Below are 13,867 nucleotides of genomic sequence, written 5' to 3' on the forward strand. Positions count from 1 at the left end.
CGCTAATTGACCCTAGTATTTTTGGTGACCCTGTATCGGCTCTAAACAGGCTCCACCCCGTATTCCAGGCGGACCTATGGTGTGCGTTGAGTAGTCTCTCGCGCGAATCCTTCACGGTAAAGGGGGTAGTATCGGAGGACAAGAATAGGATGCCTTCCGCCTTTGAGGCGCGGAGTGGCGGTATGCAGGACGCTAACCCGGACAGAGGCTGATACGCTGCTTCTCCATTACGGTCGGTGAGGACGTGGCAAGAGTGCTTAGGACCTCCGCTCCCCCTTCCGTGTACCTTCAGGGAAGAGGCGTATAAATCGCAGAGGCTGCTGGGAACACGCATGCGCCTACCTCGGCGGGGAAAGTACACTTCCAACGTCCGTGGGCGCGGGGGTTGTCGGGTGTCCGCGGCGGCACTTTGCGGCCAGTCGTGAGGGTAGGGCGCGGGCTGGCTGGCGGGCGCGGCGGCAGTGGCGCGCACAGGTGATTGACTGGCTGAGGGAGCGCCTGGTCCTCATCGGTGGCAGGTGGCGGAACCCATTTGGGCAGCAGCGAAGGCGGGGGAGGAGGCCCGAACCTGCAGGCATTCCGCGGGCCGAAGCATGGCTCCGCGGCTGCAGTTGGAGAAGGCGGCCTGGCGCTGGGCGGAGACCGTGCGGCCCGAGGAGGTGTCGCAGGAGCACATCGAGACCGCCTACCGCATCTGGCTGGAACCCTGCATCCGAGGAGTGTGCAGGTGAGACTGGCGCACCGGCCCTCGAGGCTTTGGAAAGCCGGGCCTGAGGGAAAGGAAGAGGACGGCCCGCTGCGTGCGCTGGGGCGAGGTGGAGGTTTCCTTCTTTCCACCGTCTGGGCGTCCTGGGAAACGCAGCCTTCCCGGGCTCTCTGCGTTGTGATGTTGTTGAAAGCCTTTTAGAAAGGGTTTTTCATATTGAAGATGGCGGTGTAGATGGTTCAAGTTAAAAAATCGAGAACATAGCAAATGTTGATGACTAGTATGTTTTGGTTAGGGGTCGGGTTTCCTTTTGTGAAAAGAGAACTTTTTCGAAGTGAGCTTCAGCATAACATCTTGTTAGTGTTGCCTCCGAAGGCCTGGTAGTGTTATTTTTGAAGAGGACAGCTTTAGAAAAAGGTTATCCTAAGGTACCTTCCCTTTATTCCCAGTTGATCGAGTGTTTGTAAGCCTTTTTTTTTTTTTTCTGCTCTGAATCGACTCCACTCGACTGAGTACCAAGTTTGAACTGTGCGCTGTGTGCTTTAATGTCCCTCACTTTTGCATAGCCTCTGAACCTTAGCTTTAACTTTCTTTTCCTTTAGATGCGATCCTTCGGTTTTGTGCCTGTTTCCTTCTTTTTCTCATCTTTTAACGCGGGAACTCTAGTTTTGGTTCGGGAATGTTGTATTGACTTGGCCAAGCCGGACATGATTTATGGAGTTTTTACATTCCGCTGGAGGATCTTGAAGGCAGGCTTGGGAAGTGAAACAAATTAGGGAGCTTCCATAAAGCCCAAGGCCAGGGCGTGTGACTTGCAAAGTGGGCTATTCTGACTCCAACAGTGAGTATTAGAATTTTAATAAAGTTTATCAAGGGTCATTCAAGTTTCTCAGCACAAATAGGTTCCAAGGTAACCAATGGTTTCACGTAGTAGTTCTGGTGTGGCGCTGAAGGATAAGCTTTCCCTGACATCCATAGTTCTCAAACCCACTAGCCTCTCAGAAATGCTATACAGGGTGGCTGTGGTTGGAACCAACTCCTCCCCACTTAACAACAACGAAGGAGGAGCAGAAATTGGCTGAGTATCCTAGGGGAGGGTCTTAGTTAAGTTTTAAGTGGTTATATCCAAGATGTTTAAAAATCTCTCTCGCACACACACACACTTTGTTGTGATATAATTCATAATACCATGTGATTTATAATTCATATTTATAATTTATAATTCAATGGTATATAATTCATATACCATTTAAAGTGTACAATTCAGTGTTTATAAGATTGTACAAAAACCACCACAGTCTAATTTTATAGCATTTTATTTTTCCCTAAAAGAAACACTGTGGCTGTTAGATTAACACTCAGGCTCCTTTTTCTGCCCAGCTATAAGCAACCTCCAAGCCCTCTAAACTTGCCTACCCTGGACATTGCATGAGAGGTCTGGTGGCACAATGATTAAGTACTTGATTGCTTATTGAAAGTTGGTGGTTTGAACCTACCCAGCAGCTCTGTGGGAGTGCGGTGGTTCTGTAGGATAAGCACTGCACTGCAAACCACAAGATCAACAGTTTGAACCCACCAGCTGCTTCCCACAAAGGTTTACAGCCTTGGAAACCCTATTCAGGCTTTCTATGAGTCAGGACCAATTCGATGCCCATAACGTAACAGTAACAACAGCAGCTCTGTGGGAGAAAGGCCTGGCGTTCTGCTTCCATAAAGATTACAGCCTAGGAAGCCCTATGGGGCGGTACTGCCTCTGTGAGAGAAAAATTGATGCCATGGCGCCTGTTGATACTTAATTTATGGTGCTTTTGCTTTCTTGGCTCTTTCTATCAAGCCTTTGAAGGTACCTAATTATCATTCTTTTGAATTCTTTTTCAGTTAATTCTGTTTCCTCTTTTCTTCCTCAGAAACATCTCTGACTCTTGCATCTTGGTCATTTGCTTGAGCCATTCTCTCTTAATTCTTCGTGTGAGCTAAAATTGTCGTCTCTGGGGCATTGTGAGATTGTCAGTGAGGAGCTCTTCAAGGAGCGCCTGAGATGGTTGTAGAAGGGATGGGACAGCAGAGTTCCGGGGCCTAGGTGGAGCTCCGATTGACCTCCGTGTTATCCATGTTCAGGGCCCTCACTGAATCCTGAACTAGTTCATGGGGGCCCTTGATGGAGCTGGTTTCAGGGTCTGCTAGGACCACAGGGCAGCTGGAGCCAGGGTGACTGGTTAAAGGCTGTTCTGGTGATTTTGCGGGCTTTGTAGGTTTGGAGCTGAGTCCATCTGAATCCAGGCACCAAAGCTGTGCAGCCGGACCCACCTCATGCTGGCGTGGCTCCAAATTCCCAGAGAGCAGGCTCTGTGCCGGGGGTGGATGAGAGGGAGAGCTGGTCATCAGGGGAGTGGGGGGTGGAAGGGAGAAGAAATCCCACCTTTTCTATCACCTGAGTGAATCTATTCACTCTGCTAGGCTTCAAAATGTGGGGAATTGGGAAGGGGAGGGGAAGTACCAGTTTACATACCCACAAACAATGTATGAGGCTTCCAGTTTCTACACCTCCTTAAACACTTGTCTGTCTTTTAATAACTTTCCTTGTGTGGTGTTGTGGGGTCAGGGGCGCTGGACCACAAGGTTGGTTTTGAACCACAAGGTCTGTGCGTGGTTCAAACTCAACAGCTGCTCCTCCGAAATCCTGTGAAGCAGAACTGACTCAATAGCTCTTAACAATAACAACAGTCTGTGAAATAGCATTAATTGTAATACGGTCCTCTCCATGCACTACCAGCAAACAATATTTACCTCTGTTATTATTATTATTGAAAATATATACTTGTTAAATGTCCAGAGGGCACATTTAGCAAGCCAGCCTCCTGTCTACAGGCACACTGCCTTTCTCAGGCCATGGCCCTGTAGTCTTCTGTTGCTCTATTTGTGTCATCTCTCCTCTGCCTCCATCTCTCTTGCTGCTTTTCTGGTTAGGTTCCCTCACTCCACTCATATTCTTCCCTCTTGATGGATCTAGGGTCCTCTGTTCCTGAAATGACAGATTAACTGCTCCCCTCTTTAATTAAATTTACAGTTGTGCCCATTGCGGCTACTCTTGATAACAATTACAATTGAATCATAAAATCCTATCTCCATTATCACCAGACCCATCTGGACAAGAGGAAAACTATTCAGTGGGAATTCTGTCTTACTCCCCTTGTTTTGACCCTCATGAAAGCTTGTAAGCCAGCCATTTCTTGCCTTTATATCCCCCATTTTTGATAGCTGCATAAGTCGTCCGTTCCTGTAAACCTGATGTACTGAGGAGACGTAGGCATCATCCTTGCTTGATATGAAGAATCCTTCCCTGGTTGGAATTTTGGGCAACTTTATCCATAATCAAAGGTCCATTTCATTAGGTTGTAGCAATCTATGCTTGCTTTCTGTATCAAACTTCTTTTATCTTCTGATCGAGTTCTGGTCAGCAAGCCACCCAAGGTAGGTCAAAGGGTACTGTCCATAAGTTTGGGAGTTATCGCACGCCTCCACCCACTTCAGACCTGCTGGCTGCTTCACTCTTAACTCTAGTCCCCAGTGACTAAGTCAGTATGTGTAGGCTCAGGAATTCACACTTCTCCCTGAGCTTCAAACCAGCCAGCCCTTCCTCTTCTCTTGCAGTTCCCTCCATGTAACATCACTTAATTTACTTCCTCGTGATTTTTGTTTCCATTCTTCATTTCCCAACTCCTCTGAATTTTGCCCTTAGGTAAATGCTGCCCTTTTGATCTTGAATGGTTGACCATTCTGTGGTATGCATCTCTCACTAGTGTCATTGTCTCCTTTACATACCTGTCTACTGCATGGCTAAAAATCGAACCACAGAGGTGAGTACAGTTCCAGACTTTATGGGTGACCAAGGTCTACATTCTTGGGGTTTCACCAGTCTTTATCAGACCAGTACGCCTGATCTTTTTTTTTTTTTGGTAAATTTTCAGTTTTGTTTCACATTTTCTTCCACTCTATCCTTTTGATGTGTCTCCTTTGAGAGCAGTTGGCAATGGTAGCTGGCCATCATCTAGTTCTGTTTTCAGGGTCATGGAGACTGATGTTCACATGCTCCATTAGTCCTTTTGCACAGGAAGAGACAAGTAGTTGCACCTTCGATGGCCACTCATGAGTTTTTAAGATCCCAGTCGCTACTCACTACAGTAGGACGTAGAACATTATCTTATGTTCTGTCAGTTGACCATGGTGTCCCCTGAGACTATGGTCCTGAGCCCACAGCCCCAGAAACAAATAAAAGGGATTCATTTTTTGAACTAGCTTATCAGACCACCTCTGTCCATCCACATTTAATGTTTTTTTCAAGTTGAAAACATGTATTTAATATATATATAATTTATAAAACATTTTTGTTTTTTTAAATGTGGTAAAATATATACAGAAAGCATGGCTGTTTCATTCATTTTCACATGTGCGATTCGGTGTCATAATTAGTTTTTCGTGCTGTGCAACTGTTACCACTGTTCATTTCCCAAGCCCCTTAACAGAAACTCAGGTCCCATTATGCAATAACTTCCATCTTTGCTCTCCCATCTGCTCCTGGTAACTACTGATAAACTTTGGTCTGTTATAGATAGTTCTTATGGTGGGATCATGCAGTATTTGCCCATATGTGCCTGATCTATTTCCCTCAGCATAATGCTTTCAAGGCTCACCTTTGTCATGGCATGTATTGTTTCTTTATAGGGTGGAAGAATGTCCCATTGTGTAGATGCATTCCATTCAGCTCTTAACTTTTATAAATAATGTTGTGATGAACACTGGTGTTCATGTAACTGAGTCCTTTCAGTTCTTTTGGTTATATACCCAGGAGTGAATCGATGAAGGTTACCGGTAGGGAGAGGTTGACATATAGTATTTGATTAATTTACTATTCCACATTGGCTGCACCATTTTACAGCCCCACCAGCAATGACTCAGGCTTTCAATTTCTCAACATCTTTGCCAACATTTGTTTTCTGTTTTTCTTGAGGCTGTCAGCTCCCATAAAGATGTACAGATCTGGAAACCCCATATAGGGTCACTTTGATTGTAATCAGAAGGATGGAAGTGGGTTTGTCTTGGTTGTGGGGGTAAAGTGATATTTTATCGTGCTTTCGATTTGCTTTTCCTTGGTGACTAATGAAGATGCTTGGTGGCATTGTATCAGCATTGGACTGTTAATTGCAAAGTTGGAGGTTCAAACCCACCAGTCTCTGTAGGAGAGAGATGATGTTTTCTGCTCCCTTAAAGATTTATAGTCTTGGAAACCTGTATATAGAGTTGTTCTGAGTCAGAATCAACTCTGTGGCAGTGTCCAGTGACTAATGAGGGTCAGAGTTTTTTCAGTATGCTGAGTAGTCTTTGTGGGGAGCAGAGTGGCTGTGTTGATTAGCATTGATTTGCATTTCCCAGAATGAAGGAACCCTGAAGGCACTGTAGGATCAGGATTAGACTGCTAACTGCAAGGTTGGCTGTTCTAGCCCTATCAGCCGACCCACTGTGTTCTGTGGGAGAAAGAGGAGGCTTACTACTCCAGCAAAGGTTTATAGCCTCAGAAACCCTAAACAGGGACACTATGAATTGGAACTGACTCCACTGCACTTAACAACAACACTAACATTTGTATATATTTTTGGTGAAAAGTCTATTCAAGTCCTTTTCTGATATTTTGATTGCTTGTTTGTCTTTGTTGTTGAGTTATAATATAGGAGTTTTTCATATGTTCTAGATCTCAAACTGTATTGGATAAAAGTTTCTCAAATATCTTCTCCCATTCTGTAGGTATCTCTTTACTTTGTTGGTAAAATCTTTTGATACAGAAAAGTTTTAATGAAGTACAATTAATCTTTTGTTGTTTTGCTTTTGGTGTCATGTCTAAGATTCCATCATTAAAAATTAGATCTCTGTGTTTTGCTCCTGAGTCCATGTGTGGTGCTGTAGGATAAGTGCAAAACACACATTTGGTTTGAACCACAATATCGGCAGTTCAGTCTCACCAGTCGTTTCTTGGTAACCCTATACTGGGTTGCCATGGGTTAGAACCGACTTGACAGGAAAAACAACATCTGTTTTACTCTAAGAGTTGTTCTGGTTTTAGTTTTGAGTTATCCCTCATTCATGGTTATGAGGTATAGGTACTGTTTCTTTCTACATGTGGGAAGCTACTTGTCCCACAACCATTTGTTGAAGAGTTCATTCTTCACTATTGAATGAATTTAGCGCTCTTGTCAAAATCCACTGTTCATAGACATATGGGTTTATTTCTGGACTCTGAATTTTATTCCATTGGGGTCTTATATGTCTACCCTTACAGCAGTAGCACTTTTGCTTATGTTTTCATTATGAATTGAATGAAGGTTTACAGAGCATATTAGTTTTTGTGGGTTTTTTATTTTCTTGATTAAAAAAAATTAGTTTTTAACGTGTTTATTGGTTATGAATTGGGCTGCTAATCTCATGGTCAGCAGTTCGAAACTACCAGCTGTTCACGGAAGAAAGATGAGGCTTTCTGCTCCCATAGAGATTTATAGCCTCGGAAACCCTGTACAGGGTCACTATGAGTCAGAACTGACTCCACGGCACGTAACAACAACAACATTGTGAATTATGTGGTATGTGATAGTTTACTTGCGAGAACATTAGCTTTACAATCACCTCCATGCATCATCAACCAACCAAAGGATATACCCTGCAAACCTGCCCCCCCCCCTTCAGCACACAGCCCTGCTCCCTCGCTGAGTGTAGAGTCCCCAGCCACAGAATATATTAGTTTTACATTCAACAGATCATACACTGAGTGTTTCCAAGTATCTTCATTTTTACCACTCTTTCCTCGGCACAGGAAGAGGAGACCAATAGTTGGATCTTAAGTGGCTGCTCATAATCTTTTAAGACCCTAGTCTCTATTCACCAAAGTAGGATGTAGAACACTGTTTTTGTCCACTCTGTGTTATGCTGATTATGATGTACCCTTTAGTCCTGAGCCATGGGGCCCAGTGATGCATTTATTTCCTCAGGGTGTTTGGTAATTAATCCTTTTTCCATTTATCATGATGTTATTTATTTCACCTGGGGTACGGATTCTGCTTACCAAACATCTTGAGGGAATGCGATTTAAAGCATGGAATCTTGGTATGGCACTGCAGGTTAATGTGCTGGACTGCAAAGTTAGTTTGAACTGTAAAGTTGGTGGTTCAAGCTCACCAGCCACTCCTCAGAAATCCTATACAGGGTTGCTCTGGGTTGGAACTGACTGTCACTTAACATCAACAAGTTTTCAAGAATCTGGATTATGTGAAGGGCATCAGGATTGGATTCATTAACCTGCCACATGCAGAGATAAAACCTTGTTTACTGAAAGTGAAGAGGACTTGAAAATACTTAGTGATGAAGATCAAAGCCTTCAGTATGGGTTGCCCCTCAATATAAGGGAACCAAAAATCTTTACCACTGGTGAAATAAATAACATCATGATAAATGGAAAAAGATTGAAGTTGTCAAAAACTTCATTTTGCTTGGATCCATCATCAACATTCATGGAAGCAGCTGCCAAGAAATCAAATGATGAATTGCATTAGAGAGAACTGCTGCAAAAGACTTTTTTAAAATGTTAAAGAGCAAAGATGTCAATTTGAGGACTAAGGTGCGCCTGACCCAAGCCATGGTATTTTCAATAACCTAATATGCAAGCCGTTTGAACTGCAAGTTGGACAGTTCAAGTTCACCAGCTCCTCCTTGGAAACCCTATACAGAGCCTCTATGGGTCATAACCGACTCCACAGCACTTAACAACAACAATAATATGCATGTGAAAGCTGGACAGTGAATAAGGAAGACCATAGGAGAATTGATACCTTTGCATTATGGTATTAGAGGAGAATATTGAAAGTGCCACTGGCTGCCAAAAGAACCAACAGATCCGTTTTGGAAGAAGTGCAACCAGAGTGCTCCTTGGAAGCCAACATGGCCAAACTTCATCTCTCATACTTTGGACATATTGTCAGGAGGGACCAGTCACTGGAGAAGGATATCATGTTTGGTAAGGTGGAGGGTCAGAGAAAAAGAGGAAACCCCCCAACGTGATGGATTGGCCAGGTGGTAGCATCAGTGGACTCAAGCATGGTAACAGTAGTGAGGTTGGCCCAGGATCGGACAGTGTTTCATTCTGCTGTGCATAAGGTCGCTATGGATCGGTACCAACTCAATGGCACCTAACAACAACAACAACAAGCATTTGAGATTTGGTAAAATGAAGAGCTAACGATACTTCAGTTTTGCTAGATACTGAGCCCCAAAGATTCACTGGATTGTTTGATCGCAATACTTTAAGAAGGTTTGTCATCCGTGGTGTTGGGTTGTGTTGATACTGCTTTGTCAGTTGACTTCTCAGCTTTTTGCCCAAGAATTCTCCATGTATGCACAGGGCAAAAGTGTTAAGTGACTTATTTGTGGTAGTTCTTATTTTGGCTTATTACTTGTACATGCCGTCTCTGACACTTCAATATAGTAATGCTGTGAGAGAAAATTAATTTCCTGTGAATTGCCTGGAATTTATAATACCTTGTTTTTGCTTGATTTTCACTGTTAATATTTCACAAAAACATGTGCTTAGTAAGTTAAACAAGTTTACGTCTTTAATAAAATTTTATAATAAGTTTTTCTTGAATAGCTAATATAATTATTGTTTAAGTATGAAAATGAGTTTTGTAAAAGTTATATTGGGATGTCTTGTTACCACATCTGAATAAAAAGAATTATTTTATTCTTTTGCATCCTTTATAAGGAACAACTCTTAGAACATTCTATTTATTCTAAGTGTGTCTTCATACAAACATAATATTTTCTTAATGCCTCCCCCAATCCCACCCTTTCTTAAACAAATGAAGTATATTACCTGAGACATTTTCACATCAGTACCTAAGTACTTCCTGCTCTGTTTTTGTTTTCAGCAATTCAGGCTTTAGACAAATGAGGAAAAATTATGTATTGTGAAATGTAATTCTCTGTGCTTTAAAAAACGTGGCTAGACCTATGTAACCATCATGGTAATTAAAATATAGAACATTCTCATTAACCCATGAAGTTTCCTTCATGCCTTCTGTTTAGTCTTCATCCTCCTGTGGCCTGATAAGTGGATTCTTAACTACAGTTAGTCTTTTTTTTGTGTCTGGATTCTTTTGCTCAACATAATGTTGAGATTCATCAATGTTGTGTGTATCAGCGTTTTTGTTTGTGCCTAGAAATAGTAGTATTTTGTATGAGTTGGTCATAATTTGTTTTCTTGTTGATGGGCCTTTTGGGCCATTTAAGCCTGTCAGTATTGGAAACAAAAGCTGCTATGAATCATTCAAGATAGGCTAGGTTTTGTAGTGGGAACAAAATAATACCCAATCTCAGTGGCTTAAAACAACAAAGATTTGTTTTCTTGCTCAAGCAACATAATGATTCTAAGTTGAGTATCTTTTAAGGAAAGATGGCAGTCAGTAGTAGCAAAACGTTTGTAGACTCTTTTTTTTTTTTAAATGTTTTATTGTGAAATATGTGATAGTTTACATGGGAGAATATTAGTTTTACATTCATCCTGTGCTATATCGTTTCATTGCCAAGGTTACAGCGGTCCCCTCCATGCATCATTAACCAACCAAAGGGTATACCCTGCAAGCTTGCCCCCCCCCAGCACACAGCCCCTCTGCCTCTCTGGGTCTAAAGTCCCCAGCTGCTCCATATCTGGCGTCACTGCTTCTCTGGGTAGGGTCCCGCTCTCCGCACTTCTCCCTTGATGGTCCCAGGGACCTCCGCTCCTAGACTGCAAAGTTAATCACTCCCCTCCTTTTGCTACAAAACATCTACCTTTACATTTCCAACCCTCACAATCAGTCCTGATAGCAATTATTCACTTTTGTATCACAAGAGACCTATCCGCATTTCCTTTTATAGCCCCGCCCAGACAGATTGAATACTAGTCAGTGGAGATTCTACCTTTCTCCACGTCTTCTGGATCTAGGTTCCCTATTGAAAGCTTGTAAGCCAGTGTAGACTCTTCAGATCTAGAAATTCACAAAATATTCATTCACCTGAGAGCCTGCTTTCATTTGCAATTGTGACTTCTGACCAGATGGCTCTGAGAGGGAGTAAGTGTGCAGTAAACTGGATAAAGCAGCAGTCACTTGAGTACCCAGCTGGTTGTAGTATCATCGTTTGAAATACTGTCTTTTCTTCTGGAGGGTTCCAGTGCCAGAACATCAGTGTGTGACCTAGAAGTCCACACACCATTTCTGTTGACAACTCATTGACTACAACTTGTTTCATGGTCCCACCCATTCAGAATGTGTCTAGTCAGGACGGGAATATTTGGTCAATAGCACTATTGTTTACTGTACAAGATGTCTCTTTCTAGTTTTATTTACATTTCTCTTAATTTGAAAGAGTGAACATTTTTTTCATGTGTAAGGGCCATTTGTATTTCTCTAAATGTCTGTTGCATCATTTGTCCTTTTTTATATAGCTATTATTAGTCTTTTCCATGTGATGTCAGCAATGATTTCACATTCCATGCCCTCCTCTGAACCTCTGGTAGCTCCCTGTCAGTGTACTACAACAGCTGGTTTTGAATTATCTTTAGCAAAATTTTACTTGCATGTGTTATTAATGTTATTGTCCAATGATTTCCACATTCCCTTGTGTCACCTCTTTTTGGAATGGCCACAAACATGGATCTCTTCCACTCAGTTGGCCCATATAGCTGTCGTCCAGATTTCTTGGCATAGATGTGCGAGTGCCTCCAATGCTGCATCAGTTTGCTGAAATATTTAAATTTGTATTTCACCAATTCCTGCAGACTTGTTCTTTACCAATGCCTTTAGTACACCTTTGGCTTCTTTCTTCAGTATCATTGGCTCTTGATCATATGCTACCTCTTGAAATGGTTGAACATCAACTGTTTCTTTTCTGTATTCCTTCTATCTTCTTTTGATGCTTTCTGCATCATTTAGTATGTTGTTGTTAGGTGCCATTGAGTTGGCACCAACTTAATAGCGACTTAATGGGAAGAGCTTCTGAAAATGCCATTAATTGAAAAAAAAAAAAAAAAAAAAGAACTTGTAGAATTTTCAGGTGATTCTGATAAGCCACATTGCTTAAGAAATATAATTAGAGCATCTTTCTAAAATGCAAATCAGTTTACTTTTTTGCTTAAAACACGTGTTGCTCATTGGATCAAGTCCAACCTCTTGTCATAGTATTTAAGGACTTCTGTGATCTAATCTGACTCCTGCCTTCTCTGCAGCCTCACTGACCTTCCAACTTTTCCTCCCCAAAGTCTCCAATTGTGCTGAATGGCATGTAAGACTTCCTTGATTTTCCACTAACTTTAACTGTAGTCTTAACGTGTCTGTATGCTGAAATGCTCCTTAGTTCTTCAGCACTGAATGAATGAACCCCTGCGGTCCTTGAGACCGGCAGCCAAGCACTGCTTTCTCCCCTAGGTGAGCTTTCTGCTGAAGCATCTGTCCTTCATGCTGCCACAGCACTTACTTATCTGAAGCTGTCCTTTTACCTGTCAGATTATCGACTGTGAACACTTCTTTGATGCTTAGGACTTTGTCTTTTATTTAGGTATCACCAGATCCTATAATTATTATCTGGTCATCGCTGTGTTTGAGGGAATGTGCAAAGTATAGTTACTTTTTAAAAAGGTGATCGTTTTGGCTACATAAAGTGATGTACCTGGTAGAAGGCCCATGCCCGCATTTTTTGATGGCAGTTTGAAATTGTCATTTGAGGCAGCACTCTGAGCATAAATCACCCAAACTGGTCTTTTCAGTCACAGGACTCTTACCAGTGCCTCATCCATCCACAGTTTCCTCATCTGCTCTCACTCAGATAGCAGAGCCATCTGCCTGTCATACTCATGTGTTTTATAAATAAGAATTTCCAAGGGGATCCAAATAAGAAAATAAAATATTAGTGATCACTGAATTCAGTTCCTGCTGTTTTTGTTTTCTTTTGGTTTGTCTGCTCCCTCTCTCAATGGAAGATGATTAGATTATAGTCACATACATAGGGGTTGGGATTCCAGTACATATTCTAATCCATAGCACTACTACCCAAACAACCAGTGATTCCTGGTATAGCCCATTATTCAAAGAAAGATGTGTGTTAGCAGTAAGGGAATCAGGATACAGTACTGTCTGCTGTGCCAGCTCTCATAGAGGATAAGGGGGAAAGAAATTCTATTAACAGTGTGCTGCAAATAATGGTTTTATATATGAGGTATTTGTTTTTTAATTAGGAAAATATTTTAGATGATTTAAATGTAAGTGCTGATTGGGATCACTTTAAACTAGGACTTTGAAGTGGTTTGAACTGGTTCATCCATGGCTCAGGATAGGAACAGATAATGATTAAAAAAATTTTTTTTGGTGAAGCAGAATGGTAACTGGACTGGGAAAAATTGCAAGTTGAAGCTGTGGAATGGGAGACTCGGAAGAGGAGTAGTGAGCTCTTCAGGAATATGATGCAGGGAGACTGAATTATTGCCAGGACTGTGGAGTGTCACACACATTCAGTTTAGCAGCCGGCTGTCATCTTTGAATGGGCAGTTTCTGACTCTGCTGGTCAAGAGATTTGGTTGCTAGATAGTGCTCTCGTGATTATGTTTCTAGCAGGGCACTGACTTGCTACTTTTCTGGTCTACCCACGTTACAAATTCGAGTTCATTCGGATTTTACTTTGTCTGTCATGTCTGAACTGTGAAGAAGTAGTTCAAAGCCCTGCTTTAAATAGGAAATTCCTGCAATAAATTGTTAATTTAACACCCTGGCTCTGTAGGATAAACACTGGATTGCTAGGTCGGTGGTTCAAATTCACCCAGCTGCTCCTTGGAAACACTATATAGGGTTGCTGTGAGTCGGAACTGACTCAGTGACACTTAACAGTCATACTAAAGGAGTCCTAGTGTGGCGTTGTAGGATAAGCACTGGACTGCTAACCACAGGTCGTTGGTTAAAGCCCACCCACCACTCCTCAGAAACCCTATACAGGGTCGCTGTGAGTCAAGATGCAGAGAGAGAGAGAGAGAGAGAGAGAAATCTCCACTATTGACTCCACCTTCTCGTCATTAGGAGAAGGCCACAGATATCATTT

General features: G+C 42.3%; 1 protein-coding gene across 2 annotated transcripts in view; it reads left to right on the forward strand.

Moving 5' to 3' along the window:
• The first annotated feature begins 365 nt into the window (after positions 1–365).
• Positions 366–13,867, forward strand: part of USP48 (ubiquitin specific peptidase 48) — a 126,059-nt gene continuing 112,557 nt past the window's right edge. For both annotated transcript variants that reach the window (XM_006862339.1, XM_006862340.1), the window contains exon 1: positions 366–727. In XM_006862339.1, the coding sequence (XP_006862401.1) occupies positions 594–727 (134 nt within the window). In that variant the 5' untranslated portion in view covers positions 366–593. The remainder of the gene's footprint in view (positions 728–13,867) is intronic.

Source organism: Chrysochloris asiatica, unplaced genomic scaffold, assembly GCF_000296735.1.
Source record: "Chrysochloris asiatica unplaced genomic scaffold, ChrAsi1.0 scaffold00047, whole genome shotgun sequence".
NCBI classification, from domain to species: domain Eukaryota; kingdom Metazoa; phylum Chordata; class Mammalia; order Afrosoricida; family Chrysochloridae; genus Chrysochloris; species Chrysochloris asiatica.